Source organism: Drosophila gunungcola (assembly GCF_025200985.1).
Source record: "Drosophila gunungcola strain Sukarami chromosome 2R unlocalized genomic scaffold, Dgunungcola_SK_2 000012F, whole genome shotgun sequence".
Lineage (NCBI taxonomy): Eukaryota > Metazoa > Arthropoda > Insecta > Diptera > Drosophilidae > Drosophila > Drosophila gunungcola.
Genome location: NW_026453170.1, coordinates 1,650,828 through 1,671,875, shown reverse-complemented (window position 1 = coordinate 1,671,875; position 21,048 = coordinate 1,650,828). Strand labels below are relative to the sequence as shown.

The 21,048-nt window shown below is 41.1% G+C and overlaps 1 protein-coding gene across 20 annotated transcripts; it reads right to left on the bottom strand.

The window, feature by feature from the left end:
• Positions 1-520: 520 nt before the first annotated feature.
• Positions 521-20,089, bottom strand: LOC128255964 (uncharacterized). Of its 20 annotated transcripts, XM_052985896.1 has the most exons (28): positions 19,427-20,087; positions 17,621-17,777; positions 17,389-17,555; positions 16,935-16,970; positions 14,228-14,410; positions 13,955-14,098; positions 13,756-13,889; positions 13,511-13,691; positions 13,143-13,457; positions 12,442-12,756; positions 11,736-12,380; positions 11,487-11,669; positions 11,205-11,342; positions 10,961-11,143; positions 5,632-5,763; positions 5,110-5,433; positions 4,862-5,050; positions 4,664-4,801; positions 3,983-4,231; positions 3,250-3,432; positions 3,062-3,193; positions 2,722-2,886; positions 2,159-2,315; positions 1,937-2,103; positions 1,721-1,877; positions 1,500-1,666; positions 1,252-1,434; positions 521-1,192 (listed from the first exon to the last, which is right to left on the bottom strand). In XM_052985896.1, exons 1-28 carry the CDS (start codon positions 19,632-19,634, stop codon positions 1,005-1,007), a joined length of 5,520 nt encoding a protein of 1,839 aa, XP_052841856.1. In that variant the 5' UTR covers positions 19,635-20,087; the 3' UTR covers positions 521-1,004. The 20 variants fall into 20 exon arrangements, with proteins under 20 accessions (XP_052841856.1, XP_052841858.1, XP_052841859.1 ...); XM_052985898.1 differs by lacking the exon at positions 16,935-16,970; XM_052985899.1 differs by lacking the exon at positions 2,722-2,886 and having other exon boundaries at positions 19,427-20,086.
• Positions 20,090-21,048: the final 959 nt, after the last annotated feature.

Genomic DNA, 21,048 nt, shown 5'->3' with positions numbered 1-21,048 from the left:
TTTTTTCTTTTTAAGCACCGGTATTTAATTATAAGCCAGACCTTCGATTTGGAATAAAAGTATTTTGACAACTCCTTATCGTCTGCATAGGCTTAAAATTAAATTAAAACTCCGACCTTATGCCCAAAACACAAAGCACATGTTAAAGCTGATATAATGAAATGAGAAATTGTTATATATAGTAGTAATTAAAAGACTAAAAACATATTTTAAAAATGCATTATTTTTCGGTCGGCAGAGTCAATTGCAATGGTTATCATTATCAAAACCATCGAGTGGGGGCACAACCGAAGTTTTTATAGGAAATTTTTTACCTGTGCAAAAGTTGCATAGAAAAGGCGAAGAAATGGTACCGCCGCAGTAAAAATTAACACAACATTTCTGCAGAGTTGCTATGATCACTGTTTTTTATAACGTTCAAAAATTAATAAGATTGCATTGATTTTGCGACCTTTCCTCCTATGGTTAAAAATTAACTCTTCCGTAGATCATTCAATAGTTTATTAATTATAACAAGCCGTCAAGTTTTACTGTGAAAATTATTATTGGCATTTATTACACAATATTATGGCATTTAAATTTAACTTTAAAGTAATTACTATGACTTGAGTGTTTGTTTCTTTAATTGATTTTGCATGACGGGTGTGAAGACAAATGAATTTTATGTTGATGTGAATATGCATATGTGAGTATTGATATATATGGAAGTATCAGAGTTTGTTGAAGTTGTCAAGCTCTCTCAAAAGATATTTCTAAAGCAATGGATCGTCATTAGCTTGGGGCATATCTTAGCCCACCGAGCACGGTTTTTTATCGGCGTCTAATTTAGACGATTGGATGATAGTTTAATGTACATATTAATGCGTGTGTGGTTGTGATTTTGGATTATCATTTCAAGTTGTTTCGCTCGTTGTTTGTGTCTCTTGTCGAAAACCCTCCATGGTAGTTGATAGCCATTCAACATGGTTCAGTACTTGCTGCCAGTTTTTCCTGGCCTAGCCCATTCACGACTGCTTGGGGTGCTGAACAGGGGGTGGGGGCGCCGGCTTGAAGCACTGCAGCAGGAAGGCTGTGTAGACCATAAAGGCCACCGACAGAGCAATCAAAGCATACATAAAGATGTTCAGTTCCGGTTGGCGGAAGCGGTTCTTGCGCAGCCACTCCAGCACCTCGTCCTCGGAAAGCAGATCGCCTGGAAAGAGGTTTTGGCATCAAGGTGGTTCCCTCTAATCAATGAATTTCGCGACTTACCCCTATATATGCTGGGGAAACGTCGACGGAAGTAGACCATTGCTGGCAGCTTGGTGACGCCCCATTTCTTGGCATACCGTGAGTCGGCCATCTTAACAAATGTTATATCCAGATTATCTGTCTCGCTGTCAATATTCTCGAGCTTCTCCAGAGCTGCAGTGCTGTCTGGCTGATTGTGTTCATCTAAATATATTGGATGTTTTGTGGTTATTGAAAAAAATCCTTAAAAGGTAATTTCTTTTACTCACAGAAGAACACGGCTAAGAACTCGTTCTCTTCGAGCAGTTTGTCAAGCATTTTGCGATTGACTTCCTCGATTTCGTTTTTGATTTCGAATACATCTTGTGACGTCAACCAGGTAATCACCTTATCGTGTTGATGCAAATCTCCGTCATAAAGAACGGGTACTTGTTTTCTAAATTACTCAAAATTAAAATAAACTTCTTTCTGAACTTTGTACAGAACTCACCGGAAATATACCAGGGAAGGTATATTGACAATTTCGTATGTTTTGGCTGCCTGGATACTAGCTATCTTTACGAAGTCAATGCCAAACATATCGGCTTCGCCATCAATCTCCTCCAGCTCTTCCAAAATCTCCTCGCACTCAGCACAATCATCGTCATCTAAATGTGGGGCAAGTCTTCAGACACAGTTTTTCATTAATACCATGCAAAGTACTCACAAAAGAAAACTACCAACAGGGTGGACTCGGCCATCAGGCGGTCCAACATGCGCTCGTTGACCTCCTCGATTTCATCGGCCAACTCGCGGTTGTCATCATCGATGAGCCATTCCAGCACTGACTGCTCGTTTTGCAGGTCACCCTCAAACAGCAATGGGTTTCCATTTCTGCGTATACATTGAGTTTGGTAGAAGTCTTAATTACTATACACACACCGTTTACCTGAAATAAACCAAGGCCGGGAAGGTCTTGATGGAGTAACGCTTGGCTAACTGCGGATCTTGTATCTTGACCATATGAATGCCGAACACATCGCATTCGTCATCGATCAGTTCCAAGCCCTCTAATATCTGGTCGCATATGTTACAGTTGATTTTGTCTGCCAAATATAGTTGGTTATAGTCAGTTAACCACTAAGAGACTTGTTTAAATTTTAGTGGCAAGCTTAAGAATCGGTTAGCGATAGTGTGAGAGGCAAAGAAAACGCCGTAACAAAAAGGTATTCCCGTCCAAACTAAATCCCAGTGATTTTTGGCAAATCCGAAATAAAATATGATCCGTTTCTGAACTCCAATATTTTACAGCGAATGAAAGACTTGTAGAAATCTAATTTAGTTTGGTCGTAATACGTTGGAAGCCTGGTTTAGTGCAGTCAAGAATCGAGTCTGTTCATAGATAGGAGCTCCTATGGAGCTGGTTAGAATAGGTTAGAGCTCAATCGAACATGCGCAGTCGGAGCTTGGGAGTTGCTTTTTTTTTGTGCACATGGAATACGGAAGGAATACCTTGTTTTTCGATACGTTTTCTTTTACGTGAGATGTAGTTTTGTACGAATTGGCTGGATGAGTGTTTTGTGGATTTGGTGGTGGTCAGGTTGCTTTCTTTAAGACTAGAGGGGGAGCAGAAACTGCGGCAGAAAGCGGGTTGCTTTCCTTTGCGCTCAGGCGGCACTGAGTACGGTTCGGTTCAGGTTTCGGTTTATGTCAGGGATAAGTTTTGTGATTTATGTTCGGTGCAGTTTTGGGGCGGGGATACAACAATTCAGAATGTGTGAGATCATGAGACATTGATGGCAAACAGTTCCAGGCCAATCGAGACGAGGCCCGACCGTTGAGAGCTACTCACAGAAGTACACGGCCAGGTACTGGGTTTCCTCCACCATAGTCTCAAGCATTTGCCGTGTGATGAGCTCGATGCGATCTTCTGTCTTTTGAGTGATCAGCCACTGAAGCACCTCCTCCTCTTCGCTTAGTTCGCCTGGAAGGAGTCTTAGTAAGAACGACTGACTACACATTGCTTGTGGGCTGCCTTACCCTCAAAGACGTTGGGTATTCCACCTTCGAAGTAGACTAAGGCCGGATACTCATGGACGCCGTAGCCATCGGCCACGGAGAAGTCTCTGGTTTTCACGAAGGTGATGCCATGCTTGTCGCAGTCGTCGTCGATGTTTTCCAGCTCCTCCAGAACCTTGGTGCACTGCTCACAGCCATCTGCATCTGGATGTCAAAGTGGGGGTGGGCGATATCTAGTTATTAAACAAGCACTATACACGAGGAGGGGCAATACAGGGTACTACAGCAAGCACTACACTTATGGGAACTGAAGCACAGCAGAGGTGGACGAGGAGTATAGATAGTAAACGAGGATAGTATAGTACATTTCATAAGTTCTGATTCCACTGACATATACTTTTGAAGTAAGCGCATTCTAAAGCAGTGGAATCAGCAATTATATTTGAAATACTTGTCAATGGATCAGTTTATGGGACATAATCAGAATATAAAGGAAAGAATCTAATCAGGGTTTCGAATTTAACATAGATATAGAGAAAGAGTCAGAGCAACAGAGCGATGGAGCAAGTTTCGGGTGGAGATTCTGGATTCGTTTGGGTTTTTACATTCGCTGTACAAGGTGGAAGTGTGTATAGTGTGTATAGTGTGTATAGTGTGTGCGGTTGCTAATGGTTTCTGGTGGTGCTGGGTTATGTGGTTAAACATTCTTGGACTCATTCCAGTTGCACGAGTTCTATACAGAAAGGTGGACTACCATCCTCTTGTTTGCCAGTCGCTGCATCCGGTGGAGCGGCTGCAGAGGCCGGCGGCGATTCCCCCTCAGGACCTGCCGCTGGCGAATCCTCCGCCCCCCCAGCGGCTGCCTCGGAAGGATCTGCCTCACTGCCGAAGGCGGCAGCGGCGCTGGCTGCTCCGCCCTCCTGCTGGTGCTGATCGCGCTCCTTTTTCAGACGCGCCTTGCGCGCCGCTTTCGAATTGCAAATGTCGCACTTTGTCTTGTTCCCTACGTTTGGGTATCGATTTGTGTGGTTCGGTTTGAGATTTCAGAGAGCACAGTCGTAAATAGAAATATAAATAAAGTCTTGTTTGGTTAGATACACAGAGCGCTGATAAGAGGCTTAAACTAGATTAATCTAATTGGTTAACTACGGTCACACAGAGTTTGCTGCAAACTGTTTGCGCAAAAGCGTGATTATCAATCGTTTAAAGTACGAAAAACGTAAATGGAACAGATTGTTATTAGTTTAAGCGATACGATTTCATTTTCATCTCAGTTTAGATTTGAAGACACTGAATGTGAAAGAACATCTATTTGGACAGTGTACTTTTTGCGAATTGATATCACCAAACCGATTGCAGCAATAAAAACCTTATTCCGCATATATATTGAGTATTCATCGGTTAAATCAGAGACGACTTCCTGCTGAAAACTTACAGAAGTACACGGCTATGGAGCCAGACTCTTCAATCAGATGAACGAGTCTTTCGCCTTCGAGATCTTCGATAACATCTCCACTTGGATCCTTTTGCGTGATCAGCCAAGTGAGGATCTGTTCTTCTTCGTAAAGATCACCTGGAAAGGACCGAATGTATACTGTGCACTGGGAGTGACTTGGAATTGGGTGCCACCTACCGGCGTATATTACTGGCTCCTTGGACGTTGGCTTGAAGAAGACGATGGCAGGCAAGGCGAACACTCCGTACTCCTTGGCCATTTGCTTGTCGTCGATTTTAACGAAGTCGATGCCCGCCTTGTCCGCTTCGTCGTCTATGTGCTCCACCTCGGCCAAAACGCGAGGACACTGCTTGCACTCGTCGCTATCTGAGGTAAGGTCAGGAGTTAAAGCCCATTTGCGGCCAGTCTGTAAGTTCGAGACTTACAGAATATCACCGCCACGTAGTCGGAGTTCTTGCGGATCTTCTCGAACATCTTGCGGTTGACCTGCTCGATGTGGTCGGTCATCTCCATGTTGGCCGGGCTGGTCAGCCAGTCAAGTACCTCCTCCTCGTCGTCGATGTCGCCATCGTAGTTGATGTACTTGCCCTTCCGGAAGTATGTCAGGCCAGGGGGATTCCTGAATCCGTACTTCTTGGCCATCAGCTTGTCGTGCATTTTCACTATATAAATGCCATATTCGGCAGCCTCGTCGTCGATTAGTTCGATGTGCCGAAGCACTCGTGGCGAGTCGGGATCGTCTTCCTTGTCTGCAATTGCAATTGATTTCCCAGTCGCATTAGTTGTGACGGTATGTGGTGTTCCCTAAAGCTTCTTAGATCTTCTATAAATTATAAATTGGCTTGTGTTTTTGGGCAGTTACAGTTTTTAGTGGGCGCGACTTAAACAATAGTATTTCCTAGATTCCTTAGCTTTTACCTAACACACTGTCCGCGGATTATACTTACAAAAAACAACCGCTAAAAAGTCTTTGGTGCCTATATACTCGATGAGTTGATCACGATTAATTAGCTGAATGCTTTGGTCGGCCTTCTGTTCGAGTATCCAGTTGAAGACATCCTGATTGCTTGCAATGTTGCCTATGTGTTAAATTAATAGTTTTGTTAGATGTATATATAATATGAATTTAGAGAAGTATGTGGGCTTATTATCCATTTGGTGGCACATACCTGTTGGCTGCAGTTTGTCAATCAATCACCAGCATTAATCTTGAATGTGTATACAAAAATAATGGTCGCTTTGTTTATTTTCACTCCCGCCCAAAAAATATATTCGAAATGGGAAATTTGCCAAATCCCCACCAGGCCATTTTTAATAGCCAGAATTTGCTGCCTATGATTCAAATTGAGACATTATTTTTTCAGAAGGAAAGAGTTCCATTTGACAAAACATATAATTGCCTCAATACATCTTCAAGGTTTTTTAAAATATTTATAGCATTTTTATGGGTTGTGTGTTTGAAATTATTTAAATCAAGAAAATTCTGAATTTCAACTAATGGATTTTCATAATTTTTAAATAAGAGAACCTACTTTTATTGAGTTGTATGGTTTTTATTGAATATTCTTACAATTTCTTTCAGATATTATGTTTACAAAAGTGCTTTCAGTTTAATTTGCGTTTGCTTCTTACAATCTGACAATTTTCGTTTTGAAAATTTGTTTGACAAAAATACATTCGCTTGATCTTGACTTAACAACTGCTGTTCAACAAAATTTGTTACATATATGTTGGATTTAGTTACAATTGCGTGTAGAGTGATAGACTTTAGCTTAGAAAACATAATGATAAAGATTTATAATTCGATATTTTGTAAATACCGATAACAAAAACAACAGCGAGCGGTACAGGTATCGCTCTCAGAAGAAAACAAAAGAAACAAAATGGCGAGCTACATTGTATGCGAGGCCATTGTTCAGCGAGAAATGTTGGACGTTCGTTTCCATAAATATACGACAAAATTAAGTATACGGTGTGTATGCTGCAACATATTTGATTAAAAGCTCCTTTTACACAGTATATTGGCTTATAGCTCTTAATGTTGATATTATGAAAAACTGTTGCAAGCTCTCATCGTTACACGTTTCAGTTAAAATAGTTAACAGTTGGGCACTGTCATGTGTAAATTGTTTCAAAAAATATTTTATCTGTTTGTTCGTTTCGTTTCGTTTTGTTTGCTTTGCTTGGCTCTTGTTTAAATTAGACTAACTACATAAATGTAAATTGTATATTGTGACAAAAAGAAGTAGTATCAAAAAGATTAGACGTTTGTTATTGACAATAGACAATTTCCGATTGAATTGTTAATAACAAAGTTTGCTGGCTAAATATACAAGTGAAAGTTCTCAGAAGTTTGATAGTTGTTTGTTGAAGTAATTGCTTTTAGTTTGAACAAAGTTTGTTGAAATCCGTTGACAAAATGCAACAAATGATTGGTTTAGTTTAGTTATAGTTAGGGATCAACTTTGGCGATGCTAACCCCTTTTGAAAATAGTTTAAGCGAAAATATCAACAATGTTTTAGTTAGTACTCTTTTTCTCAGTTTAATTTTAATTATTTTGTGCTTTGTGTGATTCTGCTATTCATAGATAGATCTTCTTTTGTGAACTATGATCTAGGCACTGAGGATGAATGATATTTGCTATAATAGTAGTAGTGTGCCAGACATTTCAGGGTTAGTGAGGAGGGACCTCATTTCTACGGACACACAGCCATACGAACTCAGTTATTTAGTTGGTTCTTGTCACAGTTGTTGTCTTTTGCAGTCACACATAGATGATGTACATTTAATTATAGAAACCTGTCATTGAAGGTTCTTTTGGTGGCTATACAGGATTGAGTTGGTTTGGTTTTTGTTTTGGTTTGGTTTGGTTTGGTTTGATATTGGTTTTATCGGTTGACAACAGTGCGTATACGTGCTACTTTAGTATGGCATATCATTCAATCATACAATCACTATCTAACTGTCTGTGGTTATCCACATTCAGTTAAATTGTTGCCTTACTCCCACAGAGAGATATCCTGAAAAATGATATCATACAAATTTTTTAGTCGATTTTGGAAAAAATTAATGCCTGCAAGACACAAGAGAGAGAAAAGAGAAGAGAAATAAACAAATAAGGTAACGACCAAATTGTGCGTGAGTCTGTATGTGTCTGAGAATGGGCACAACTAGAGCATAAATGATCAGGGAACAGGACAATGAGTTTGACTTTAAATGGATCTTGTCTTGACTTGTGTAACTAATGCTAAATGACTACGGTGTTTGGTCCGAGGGTCCAAGGACTACGTACCGGTTTTGACATTCAGCTTTCCGGACTTCTTCGCCGACTTCTGCTTGGACACCTTCTCCACTTCCTGCGACTCGTCGTCGTTGTCCTGGCCCTTGGCTACCGGCTTCTTGCCCGCCTGCGGCTTGTTGCTTCCTCCCGAGCGCTTGTTGGCATACGACACCTTGACCAGGGGCTTGTCCTCATCGTCTTCGTCATCGTCATCGGTGTTCTTGGAGACCTTGGCCTGCTTCTTGGTCGCCGCCGGCTTGCTGGCCGACTTGCTGGCCGTGGTGGATGTGGATGCCGAGCCCGCGAACTGGAAGTTGCCGCCGCCAACGCCAGGACGCTTGCCCTGATCGCCCTCGCTGTGTCCGATCCGCTGGGCCGTCATCTTAGGAACTTTCGTTGACTTCTCCAATTTGGTTGGACAGCATTGGAATGGTTTGTAATCGTTGGGCACGAAATTGTTGCCACGCTTAGCTGAATGGCCGTCATGACCCAATCCAACATAGAAACATTCGTCATCTGTGTGAGCAAACAAACAAAAACATTTTGTCAGATTGTTTAATTTTAAGAGATTTTTGTTTTATTTTTTGGTTTACTAACAACAGAAGGTTCGTTACGATAAGTTATAAAAAAAAGGTTTTAACAAAAGTGCAGCATTGTAGGCTAGAACTAGAATAAAAGTCGTTTACTTTCAACACTTTTCTTAAACACCTCCGATTTTACCACAGAGAGAGAAAAAGAGCAGTTAGTACGATTTTCGATTCAATTTTCATTATTTTCAGATTTGAAAGATTCTTTGTTCTAGAGTAAAAAGCGTGCTTTATGAGTCGAAGAGATTTGGAATTGTTTAAATATCAATTTAAATTATCAAAACTACTAACTGACAAAATGCTTTTGATGCTGACTGTACAAGTTTCGGATTTTGATTTTAATTTCTAAACATATTAAATATCGAGTTAAGCCCACGTTGTACATTTCGTGTTCGACTGAGTGTGCCAGTGAATATACTGCGTTTCACTTGATCGAATTTTTAGTTGTTTTTGTTTATATGCTTAAATATTTTCTATTGAACAGCAGGATCGTTATTAAATAATATAATTAAACAAACATAACGATTACTTATAGTATTATGAGAAAATAAATTATAAATCAACAAAATAGGTATTAACACATTTTCCGTATTGTTACCGAAATAGTTACGTTTTTCAAAAACAAATATAAAGTTCCTTGCTTAAATAATTTCAAACATTGTGTCAGCTATGTATGATTTAATATTTCTTTAAATTTGGCTTTGAAGGCATCAAAGACTTTTGACTTAAGAACTGGGTGAAGCTCGGGTGTGGGTTTAAACATTCAAGGGGATCAAAACATAGACGTGTATTGTGGTTGGTAGTTATTTTGGCTTGACTATATTCCCAATTGCGTAGGTCCCTCAAATGGTATTTGCTTTAGCACAGAAGCTATGCGCTCGACACAAATATACAAATTACGTGAATTTGGAGGGGTTACCTTTGTTAAATGCATTTCTATTTGAATTCCTCTGTCCCAAGTCTGTAGATAGACAATGAAATTAACTGTAGTCGAAACTGTCAAGTGTCGTGTGGCATTGCAAAGTGTATAAGATTGACTGTTTGGGTGGGGTGGAACGGGGAGCGGAATCTCAGTCGGGATGGACAAAACATTGAACAACTTCAGTTAGTGCGTCAATGGCAACTCACATTCAGGTATTACCTATTTCATCTATAAGCCGACCTGAGCAAAGGTCAGCAAGGCGATGTATCGTTCGACCTTTGGCCGTGTGCCTGTATTTTGGTTTACTTTTAAGATCTTCTTCTTCGTCGTCCTCCCCATCTTCCTCCTCTGTTTTATCTTTGTCATCCCCATTTGTATCCTCGTCGTCGTTCTCCCCATCTTCTTCGTCATCCTCATCCTCCTTTTCATCGTCCTTATCAGTATCTTCTTCGTCTTCGTCTTCGTCATCATCGTCATTGTCTACGTCATTATCGTCTTCGTTTTTGTTTTTCTCCTCCCCAGTTCCATCCTCGTTGCCTTCATCTACATCCTCATCGTCCCCATCTTCCTCCTTATCATTTGTATCTTCGTCATCCTCATCTTCCTCGTCGTCATCTGCATTTTCATCCTCGTCGTCCCCATCTTCTTCGTCTTCTTCGTCCTTGTCCTTATCAGTATCCTCTTCGTCATCCTCATCGTCGTCTCCATTCTCGTTATCTTCATTATCTTCTTCCTCATCCTCATCCCCATCATTATCCTCGTCATCCCCATTCTCGTCATCATCGTCCTTGTCATCCTCGTCGTCCCCATCTATATCTTCTTTGTCACCGTTCTCGTCATCGTCTTCGTTTTCGTCATCGTCTTCGTCCTCTTCATCGTCTTCGTTCTCGTCATCGTCATCGTCATCGTTATTGTCTTCATCCTCGTCTTCGACCTCGTCGTCGTTATCAGTGTCTTCTTCGTCTTCTTCATCTTCTTCGTCCCCGTCTATATCTTTCTCCCTAGTTGCATCCTCCTCATCCTCATCCCCAGCATCTTCATCCTCATTATCTCGTCTACTTTTTCGTAATCTTTCTTTTCGAATAACATTCTGTAGACGCTTTAACCTTTCCCTTTTATCATCATCGCTTTCCTTGGGATAGCGCAACTTTAAAATTTTTTCATCACTTGCGTCGTCATCATTTCCTATATAAGAAATTATCATTACGTTTTTTACTTTAATCGTGGGCAAGAAACGGGTAAATGATATTGAATTTATCAGTTTTTTTTTAGTTTTTGAACCTTTTTTTTCTCAACTGACTTTGTATCGAAAGTTAGCCAAACTATGAGCGTGATTTTTAAAGCAGAAAACACATTTTAAAGAAGGACGCTTACTCTTTTGATTGACTAACCACTGCAGCACACGGTTTTCATTTTTTAGATTACCTAAAGGAGAGAATTTGTATTAGTTAAAAGCGCCCTAAAAATCAACTGGCTGCTAGCTTACCATCATACATAATCGGGACGCCAGTCTCGTAGTAGACCAAAGCTGGGAATGCGAAAATGCCGATTTCATGAGCCAGCTTTACATCATTCGACTTGACAAATTGTATTCCGTGCTTATCGGTGTCATCGTCAATGTTCTCCAACTCTTCTAAGATCTCAGAACACGATTCGCATTCATCGTCGTCTGTAGCACGTATAATTTAGGTAAGCTCAAGAAATGTTTAAAGAAATCGAGGAGGACTTACAGAAGAACACAGCCAAGTGCTCAACATCGTTGATTAAAACTTGCAGGGTCTTGCGATCGACAGATTCAATGACATCAGCTGTAGACTCGTGCAAATCAATAACCCACTCAAGAATTTCCTCTTCCTTCATCAGGTCACCTTTAAAAATGTTAAATATTTGTCAAATACATATACTTATTCAGAAAACAGTTTTTGTTAAAAATGCAAGGGTTTATTAACTACGGAAGGAAGTCCTTTCTGTTGTGAAAATATTATTATTAACCTTAATGCCTAGGAACTTACCGGTGTAAATTGTTCTAAACTTATGTCTATAAAATGCAAGTGCCGGCAGACCGGGCAAATCGTATTCCTTATCAATATCATCGTCGGATGTCTTTACAAAGTCAATGTCTTTTTCCTCGCATTCGTCATCGATGTTTTCCAGCTCGTTAAGGATTTTCTGGGCCTTCTTATCACCCTCAGCATCTGAAGATCCCATAGAAAGGAAAGAAGATTAGACTTTTTAAATGAATAAAAACTTTTTTTTCTTACAGAAGAACACAACAACGTGATCGTTTTCAGCCAAGATCTTATCCAACATCTTCACATTGACCTCCTCGATTTTTCCGGGAATTTCGAGGGTCTCGTCGTCAGTGATCCAGGCCAACACTTCGTCTTCGTCGTCCAGATCTCCGGTGAAGTGCAATGGATCACGGTTTCTGAAGAAGACCAGGCGTGGGTAGGTCTTGACATTGTATTTCTTAGCGACTCCGGTATCCTCGGTGGTAACAAAAATGATGCCTGCCTCGTCCAACTCATCGTCGATGCTTTCCAGGGCATTCAGAGTGTGGTCGCAGGTCTCGCCAGGTTCGCATGGTCCAGTGAAGAAAACAACGACATACTCGTGCTCGTTGATCAGGTTAACCAGGATCTCATCAGTCACCTCCTCAATAGTGGCCGTCTTCTTCTGGACCAAAAGCCACTCGAGTACCTCATCCTCGTTCATCAGATCGCCCTCGTAGAGGGCCGGGATCTTGTTCTCGAAGTAGATGAGGGCGGGCAAATGATCGAGACCATACTCCTTGGCTTCGGCGGCATTATCGATGCGCACGATGACAATTCCCTCCTTCTCCAACTCATCGTCAATGTTCTCAAGTTCGTTCAGGATACGCATATCCTGCTTATCGTCCTTGTCATCTGCGGGCGGAAATGAATCGTTGCAAATGCGGTTTGGGTTATCCCGAATTGGTTTACTCACAAAAGATTACCGCCAAGTGCTCGGTGTTCTCGACCAATTTGTCCTTCATCTCGTCGGTGACTTCGGGAATTTCGGAATAGCGCTTCTGGTGCACCAACCAGCCAAGCAGCTCATCCTCTTTCATCAGATCACCCTCGTAGATGTGTGGAATGCCACGTTCAAAGAGTACAATCGACGGTATCTCATCGATACCCCATTCTTTGGCCTCCTTGTCATCATCGATCTTGACAAAGGCAATATCTTGCTGATCGCACTCATCGTCAATGTTTTCCAATTCTGCGAGGATTTTCTGTGATTTCTTTTGGTCTTTGTCGTCTGCGAAGATCGTTAAATTGGATCGTTAATTAAATAGTTTTGGCTCACGTTTTGGAAGCTAAGAAGAAAAATAATCAACAAACTGCTGTTTCGCTCAACTTGTAACTTTAAACCTACAATCTACACATTTTCAACGGACTACCAATCTGAACCTCTAACAAGAGGGGTCTCTTAGTTTTTGGTTAAGTTTTGATTAATAAGTTTTGAAACGCTTTTGAAAGTTATTACTAAAAAGCATGCCGAGCTCTCGACAAGGGTTAAAACTACGATTGCAGACACCCCAGAGGTACAACACCAAGTCAACTGTACAATATCAACAGAGATAAGGAGTCGAGTGCGCAAGGGTCCCGGCACACAATCGCGTTCTGGGGCCTGAAATCACTTACAGAAGAGAACAGCAACGTGGGGCATTTTCTCAATGATCAAATCCAACATTTCGTCAGTGATGTCCTCGATTTGATCGGAGCTCGTTTGGTCTGTAAGCCATTTCAGAAGCTTCTCTTCGTCCTCCAGATTGCCTTCGTAAATAGTTGGAATGCCTTTTTCAAAGTATATCAGCTTAGGAACTTTATTAATGCCATATTCAACGGCCTCCTCGGGATTGTCGATCTTCACGAAAGTAATGCCCAAGGCGTCGCACTCGTCGTCAATGTTCTCGAGCTCTTCGAGCACTTTCTGGGACTTCTTGTCGTTGTTGTCGTCTGGAAAACAGCTTGTGAACAAATTGGTCGCGACTTAGGCTTTGAATATTTACAGAACAGCACTGCAATGACGCGTCCTTCCTTGATCATTGTGTCGAGCATTTCGTCGGTGACATCCTCGATCTCATCCCGTTCCAACTGACCCAACAACCATTTCAGAATCTGCTCCTCGTCCATGAGATCGCCGTCGTACACATTTGGAATTTCTTTTTCAAAGTAAACAATGGCCGGAATCTGGAGATCGAACAACATTATTCGCGTGAAAGACTTTTCAACTGCTCGCGATCTAGGGTCGTACCGAATCGATTCCGTAATCGCCTGCCGCCTTGGCATCGTCTATTTTCACAAACTGAATGCCATGCTTGTCGCAGTCGTCGTCGATTTGCTCTAGCTCCTCCAACACGGTCATCGAATCGTCATTTCCATGATCATCTGCAGATTAATAGCAGTCGGTTAGCCTGGTAGCCTTGCCCTGGGCAAAATTCTGTTCTACATACAAAATAGCACAACTAGGTTGTCGATATTGCTGATTAGCGTCGACAGAGTCTTCGAAGTGACGTCCTCAATGACATCATCTTCATCGCCCGTCGACTTATTCTGCACCAACCATTCCAAGACGTCCTCCTCCCGTTGAAGTTCACCTGGAGACACAGTTTCGATATTAGCGACATGGATATCGAGTTCGGCATGGGATTGATGTGTGTTGGTCTGAGTTTGGTTTGAGTGGTCGTGCGGGTTTCAAGATAAAAGTGGGTGTGGAATGGAGGTACCTTCGTATATGATCGGAGTCTGGTGGCGGTAGTAGACCAGGGCTGGCAGATTGCCGAGATTGTATTCGTCAGCCAAGGCCTCGTCGTGTATTTTCACAAACCCGATGCCAAGCTGATCAGCTTCGTCGTCGATATTCTCCAGCTCCTGCAAGGCCTTGGCGCACTTGCGGCATTGCTGTTTGTCTGGTTGGTGGGTTGGTTTCATAGAATCAGGCAAACAATAGATAATTAGGGTCGTCTGGCAGAAGGGACAAACGTCTCGGGAAGCGAGGAGGGGAGCATAAAACATCAGGACGGGGTCTGGTGTCGGGTATTATTGCCCACGGATTGGTAGAACATTCACGGATTATGTTTCGTGCGGCCGTAAGTTGTGGGGTTAATTGGGAGTTATTTCTGACAGAGGCGAGGGCATGCAAGGGCCATGGAGTTTCAATTAAAGTTTATTTGCAGAGTTACCCAATCGTTCACCATGCGATTCGTTTATTTACACTATTTGTTTACAGCATCCCTATCTGTCTGCGTACAACCTGTTGCAATATGCTTGTCTTTGTAGAGGAAAAACACACATTCGAATGGGGCACTCAAAATTGGTAATGTAAAAGAGGAATTAATTCTCGGAAAGCTCTCTCCTTCCTTTCGCCTATTCCTCTATCGCATTCCGTTGGGCTTGCCACATTCGTAAAAGAGATTTCAGCAAGCTTTCGCTTTCCTGCTTGACGCTGCGTATACGTAATATTTATTTCTGTTAGTTGGTTGGTGAACTTGTAAGTGTCTTTTGATGGTTGACAGGCACCATGCTAATGGCAACTTATCACAGCAGTTCCCTTTCGGCAAAATGCAGTTAGCCGCCGGTAGTACTCGAATTTACACAGGCTTAAAAAATATTCCCTCATCCAAAAATATCTGTGATTTATTTTTCGGTACCAGTTGAGTGGGTGTCGCCAAGGTGACAAGGCCAATGCACAAATTCGCTGGCGCAAATTGTTCATAATTTACTGCACAATGTTCGGAAAATAAAAAGTATAGAAATTAAACATGTTTGGGAGGCTCCGACCCTAGCTTCCTCTCACTCTCTCTTCTTCTCTCTCCTCTCTCTCTCTCTCTCTCTGACAGCTTGACCAATTTTTGGCCCTGCCGCAGACATGGGCAAATGTTGCATTTAACTAAAAATAGTGCAAGTCAGTCGGGGAAGAGCCAAACACACATAGTTACAGAGCCACAGTGGGACGGATATATAGGTATTTGTATATTATGTAAATCAGCATTTGGCTGCGACAACTAAAGATCTGCCCATAACCATGCATTGCCGGCTCGTGCTCGAATGCGCCAAGTTGATGTATTGCTGTATGCAAAAGCAATTAAAAGTGCTGTCTGTCTGCAGCCCCCTGATGGACACAAACTCGATAGGGGGAGGGGGAGGGGGGTGGAGAGGGGCGGAGTGCCGGGGTCTGAGGGTTGGGGGAGCGGTACAATGGGCCACAATTTCTTGTCTTCTCTCACCTACATGCTGTTCGCATCAGTTCGAAAGGAAAACCTTTTTGTATTTTGTACGCTGTCTGCGTTTGATAAAAATACATATAGATAGTGTTGCGGATATTCATGTGTTCGAGTATTCACACATGTACCGCGGCATGTTTCAGAATTAAGCAAAAATAACAGCAGCACCAAGAGCAGCGAAAAAATCATTTTGTTGGCCGACCAACTGCTTGAGTTTTCTATTTTTAAAACTAAAATTGTAGGTGGCTGTGTCGGAAAGAGACGGCCAGCAAAAAATACTTTGTTGTTGGACAAGACACAAACTTGTGTGTAGTAGTATATACACACACATTTCTGCAAGTATTGAATTTATGTTTTTCGATAGGTAAATTCCTTCCTTTCCTCCATAATTGATACAAGGTCATCACCACCACAGTATCCAATCCGCTCAAAGTTTTTCTGAATTCAGATTCGATCAAATTTAATGCAATAATTCGTCAATTGAAAAACTGACTATGTAATTCTTATTCAATAAACCGCCGGTTTGTCCAAATCACAGGGTTTGAGTTTGAATAGTGATTTGGGGGGAAATGAGGAGATGCCGTAGCGACAAAAACATAATCTGGCGCCGAGCCCAGACATTCATCTGCAATACTTCTGTTGTTGTAATGTTTATTATTATACGTATACGTAATATGTGTGTCTGCCTTGGTCGATAGCGAACGCGAAAATTAGAAATCTTGTTTTTCTAACAAAAAATTACTAAAAATTACTACACTGGTGATTGTATCTATTTCAAAATCTTGTCCTTTACCCAGGGCATCGACGTCACTGTTCCCTGACGACTTATTCGCCAAAATACAAATACAAAATATAGATTTTCATGAGTACCATCGACTTGAAGCCCATCATTTCTGACCCCTCGTGCGTATTTTCCTTGAAATGTTCCCACCCATATCGTTCCATGCTAGCAAGCACCAACACACTGGATTGTTCGGTTATTTGGGTTATATAGCCAATTATAAAGTACATATTTACATATCGTATCATGGGCATTGCGGAAAAATCTTTTCGAGTGCATTTTTGGATTACTGGAATCAGGAAAATTATTGTAGAGAGGGAATAAAACATTGTAAACGAATTATTTTCGGGAAAACAAAGTTTCAAAATGGGAAATTAGATGGAAAGGGCAAAACAGAAGGTTCCCAGTATTTGTTCACCAAAGACTTACCCATAACCCTGGGCGGGCATGTTTCATGATCTGGACCTGTAGTCGTTTGATAAAATATATTTGCATTGATAAATTGTCCATATGTAAATTGGCTCAGAAAATGATCGAAATACCGCCGAAAGAGATATATTTATATATAGAGAGTAATATTGAATGTTAGGTATGCCGCCATTTAGCTTTGGTTAGTCACAAATAATATACGTATTTATAGAGAGAAATACAGACATACGCATAGAAAATTGATTAAAAGAATATACAGTATAGGTAGATATGATTGTAGTCTATACCTAGCTGTATGATTTTTAGTCACAAGAGAGCTAAACTGTTTGTGTTCGCTAAAAACTGCAACTGCTTTGAAATAGAACATCATCAAGTCAAATCTCCGACAATAAGAGTGTTCGGAATGGTAAACATTTTGAGTAGTATGTGCTAAGATCAGGACAGGCAAACTTACAGAACAGAACGGCTACGAAGTCGGTGTCCTCGATGATCTTCTGCAATATCTTGGAATTGACCTCCTCGATGCGATCAGGCAGATCCATGGCCTCCAAAGAGGTGAGAAAGTCGAGCACTCCCTCCTCGTCCATGAGATCGCCATCGTATATGATGGGCTCCTTTTCCCTGCGGTTGTTGGGGTTTTGGGTCGATTAGGTCTTGAGCCACTGAACCGGTGGGGAGGTACCTACCTGAAGTAGGTCAGGGCCGGGAAATTCTTGATGCCATACTGTTTGGCTAGTCGTTTGTCGTTGATTTTCACAAAGTCCACACCGAAGGAGTCGGTGTCATCGTCGATTTTCTCGAGTTCCGCTAACACCTTATCACAGGTCACGCAGCTACGCGCATCTGAAATCGTAAGACCGAGAACGTGAGTGCCTTAGATCGAATAGAGATACCAACATCAATTGACAATCAGCAACTGCTGCGTATGACGCCAGAGCATAACCAAATTCGCAGAAAAATATAAAATTCAAAGCCCTGGCAAAAGTAGAACCAAATGCCGCAGAGATTATTCATTCCTATATTAGATGCAGGATGCATCATCGGCCCGCCCAGAGAAATAAGGCTGAATGAATGAATGAAATGACAGCAGCGCCAGGGCAATTCGTTGCTATTAATGCGGCAGCAACTGCCAACAAATATGCTAAAATTGCTAAATTAATTCATAAAACTCATGCGGCCACTATTAGGGAAATGAATTGCAGCAGACAAAAGACCACCGTTGGCCCACGTCTTTTGAAAAGTTCTGCTTGGTTTAACGCCAGACTGCAAAATTGGAATAATTAATGAATCGTCGAGTAATCATTGATTATTTGGTTTTTCATTCGAGGGGATCATTCGCTGCTTGTAAAGTAATCGCAAGTTGGCTTGATCCCAGCCTTTGATTTCCTTATTTACGGGTTTTCTAAATGGACGAACAAAAACATGAAACAGACTCAGTTCTTTCTTACATCCATTCTATGGCTGCCCAAAGTTAAATTCCATGTGAGAGTGATACGTGTATATTCGCAATGCATTGCAATAACATAAATATCATTTCCTTTTAACAATAAACATATACATCTTCTCGATAGAACTCGTTCAAAATTTTGAGATATCTGTGATTTGATTATCGCAACTGTTCAATGAGCTGCCATTTGCGTAGATGTTGCATGATTTTTTTCGTTTGTTTGCCAGAGGCATTGGGATGAGGCTTTTGGATTTAGAATATTTTCATTGTCAACAATTATTTTTGGAATTGCCGCCAATGCTAAACGAAACACACCGCTATATATATAGGAGAACGTTACAATCTCCGAAGATCACTTTCTTGTTTATTAACTATGACATTGGCGTACAATGAATAAAGGCCAAAGCTATTTTTAAAGAGATTAAATGGATTTTATATATACCATTAGCCGTTTGTTTATTGAACTTTTTTGGAAAATCTGAAGCGTCTGAATAAATTAGAATTTTTATAGAGGAAACAATGGCAAACCATTTTCATGTTCCTTCTCCAAAAATAGATCATAACATTTTAGTCGGAATGTAAGTGCTTTTGCACTGGAAGGAAGTGAGAGTCTGCTACTTCTTGGTAAGGGTACTTTTTGTGCCAAAAGTTTTCGTAAAAAAAGATTAAAAAAACAAGAAAATAAAAGGCTACCTCGGACTCTGTGGCGAACGGCAATTTCTCACAGCCAAGAGAGATTTCTCTACTCATAAACAGATCGCTAAGATAGCGCACAAACGAGAAATATATAGAAGGGGGAAGGCAACTCAGACTACTGGCAACATGGGGAGGAAATAAAGAAATAGAAAAAAAATAAAAAATTAACCGAATGAAAATCTCGGACATTGCGAGCAACGAATTTTTCACATATTTTCATTTGTATGTGAATTTTTAGAATTTTCACTAGCGAAAATTTATATAATATGGCTTCTGTTACTATTTCGAGTCCGGTCGGCTGGCAATAAAGGAACGATGCCCGGACGTAGCCCAGGGAGAAGGAACTTACACCAGAAGACGGCCACGTAATCCTTGTCGGCCAGGAGCTTCTCCAGCTGCTTGGCATTGACCTCCTCGATGACGGCCTCCGGTTCAACGGGCGCCACTGGCTGCGGGCCCTTCTTGTTGTTGTTAGCGCCATTCACATATCCGGGAAAACTCAGTGCCAGCAGAGCGCACACGAGCAGCGAAAGAGTCTTGAGGCGGGTGAAAGTCATCCTTGGCTTCGGTCCCTCACCTCGCTCACAATCGGTTACGGTTCTACCTTCGGTTCGGTGCGTCGACAGTGTTCTAAACCCTTAACTCGAACATGCGGGCGTGTGTCTGCTCTTTTTGGTTATATTTTATAACTAATTCGTTCTCGTCGTTTTTTGTTTTTTCGTTATTAAAATTTGTATTCCTTTGAGAATCGGTCACTATTTTTAGTTGATAATGGTATTTCTTCTTTCGCAATTTATTTTATGTATAACAACTTTTGGTACACTGGTACATATATACGGTGTTCGTATATACACAGCCGAAATATATGTGGGGTATATATGAGAAAAATTAGATTATATATATTGCTTCTTGCTTCTATTAATTGAACGTTTTCCGCGGACTGTACTCTTTGCTTTTCAGATATTGTTCCACTCCGTGCAGAGGTCCGCTCGCAACTGAAAGTATTTTGGTGGAAACTCGGTGCCATTCAAGAGGCCTTGCCGAGCTTTAGGGATCGTGCGTTTCAAGCTTTTCCACAGCTTTTCCGTCCCCCTCGAAAAGCTTTTGGAACGAGCGCAGGAGCGCCGGATGGACCGATGAAAGATCATGCGAACGGCGTGGTGAAATCGGACGATGAGGGAGAGTTTCCCTTTCGAACTGCAGTTCTCTGTTTATGCATTTGATTCTACAAAACATAGAAATAATCTTTACGAATGGTCCTATAAAAACAGATTCGGAGAAAAACAGTTTTCTTGTGAGAAAACTGTTTGTATATGCAGGTGAATTGATGCATTCATTAAATAATTATTTTTTTTTGCATGTAGAACATTGGTCAAAATGACAATTTAAGTTCGGCATCTAAGTACTAAGTATATTACTTATATTATTACCAAGTTCAAATATATCATTTGAGGTTTGTAATAAACCTTTGTGTGGGGTCTATCTTAAAAAAAAATCAATGAAGGTTAGGACTCAAACACTTTATGCTTAGATTGAAATAATTTGGTGACAAATAAAAGCATAGAATTATTCAACAAAAATGAGGAGTTGGTGCTAATTCTAGAGGATCAAAGGTATAACGTCCATACAAGCATACATTTCGCAACTGAAAATATAACGAAGCTTAATCTAATCCAATCCCCAGCCCCAAAGATTGCTACGACCAACACAGGAGTCACACTCCAACCGACAACATTTTTTAGGACCTCAACAAAAGTAGCAGCAAATTCACAATCAAAAACCACTTGTAGTAAGGTTTACAGTGTATTAAAAAATATATAAACATTTCTTTCTTTTTGAACTAAGTTTTGATGCTATCCCATTTGTAGTAGACATAACAATTGCGGTTCACAAGTTCCCCCGTATGTCTTCCTCAAAATGCAAAAGTCTTGGAACTTTTTTTTGAATAAAAATTTCTACGCAAACAAGTCT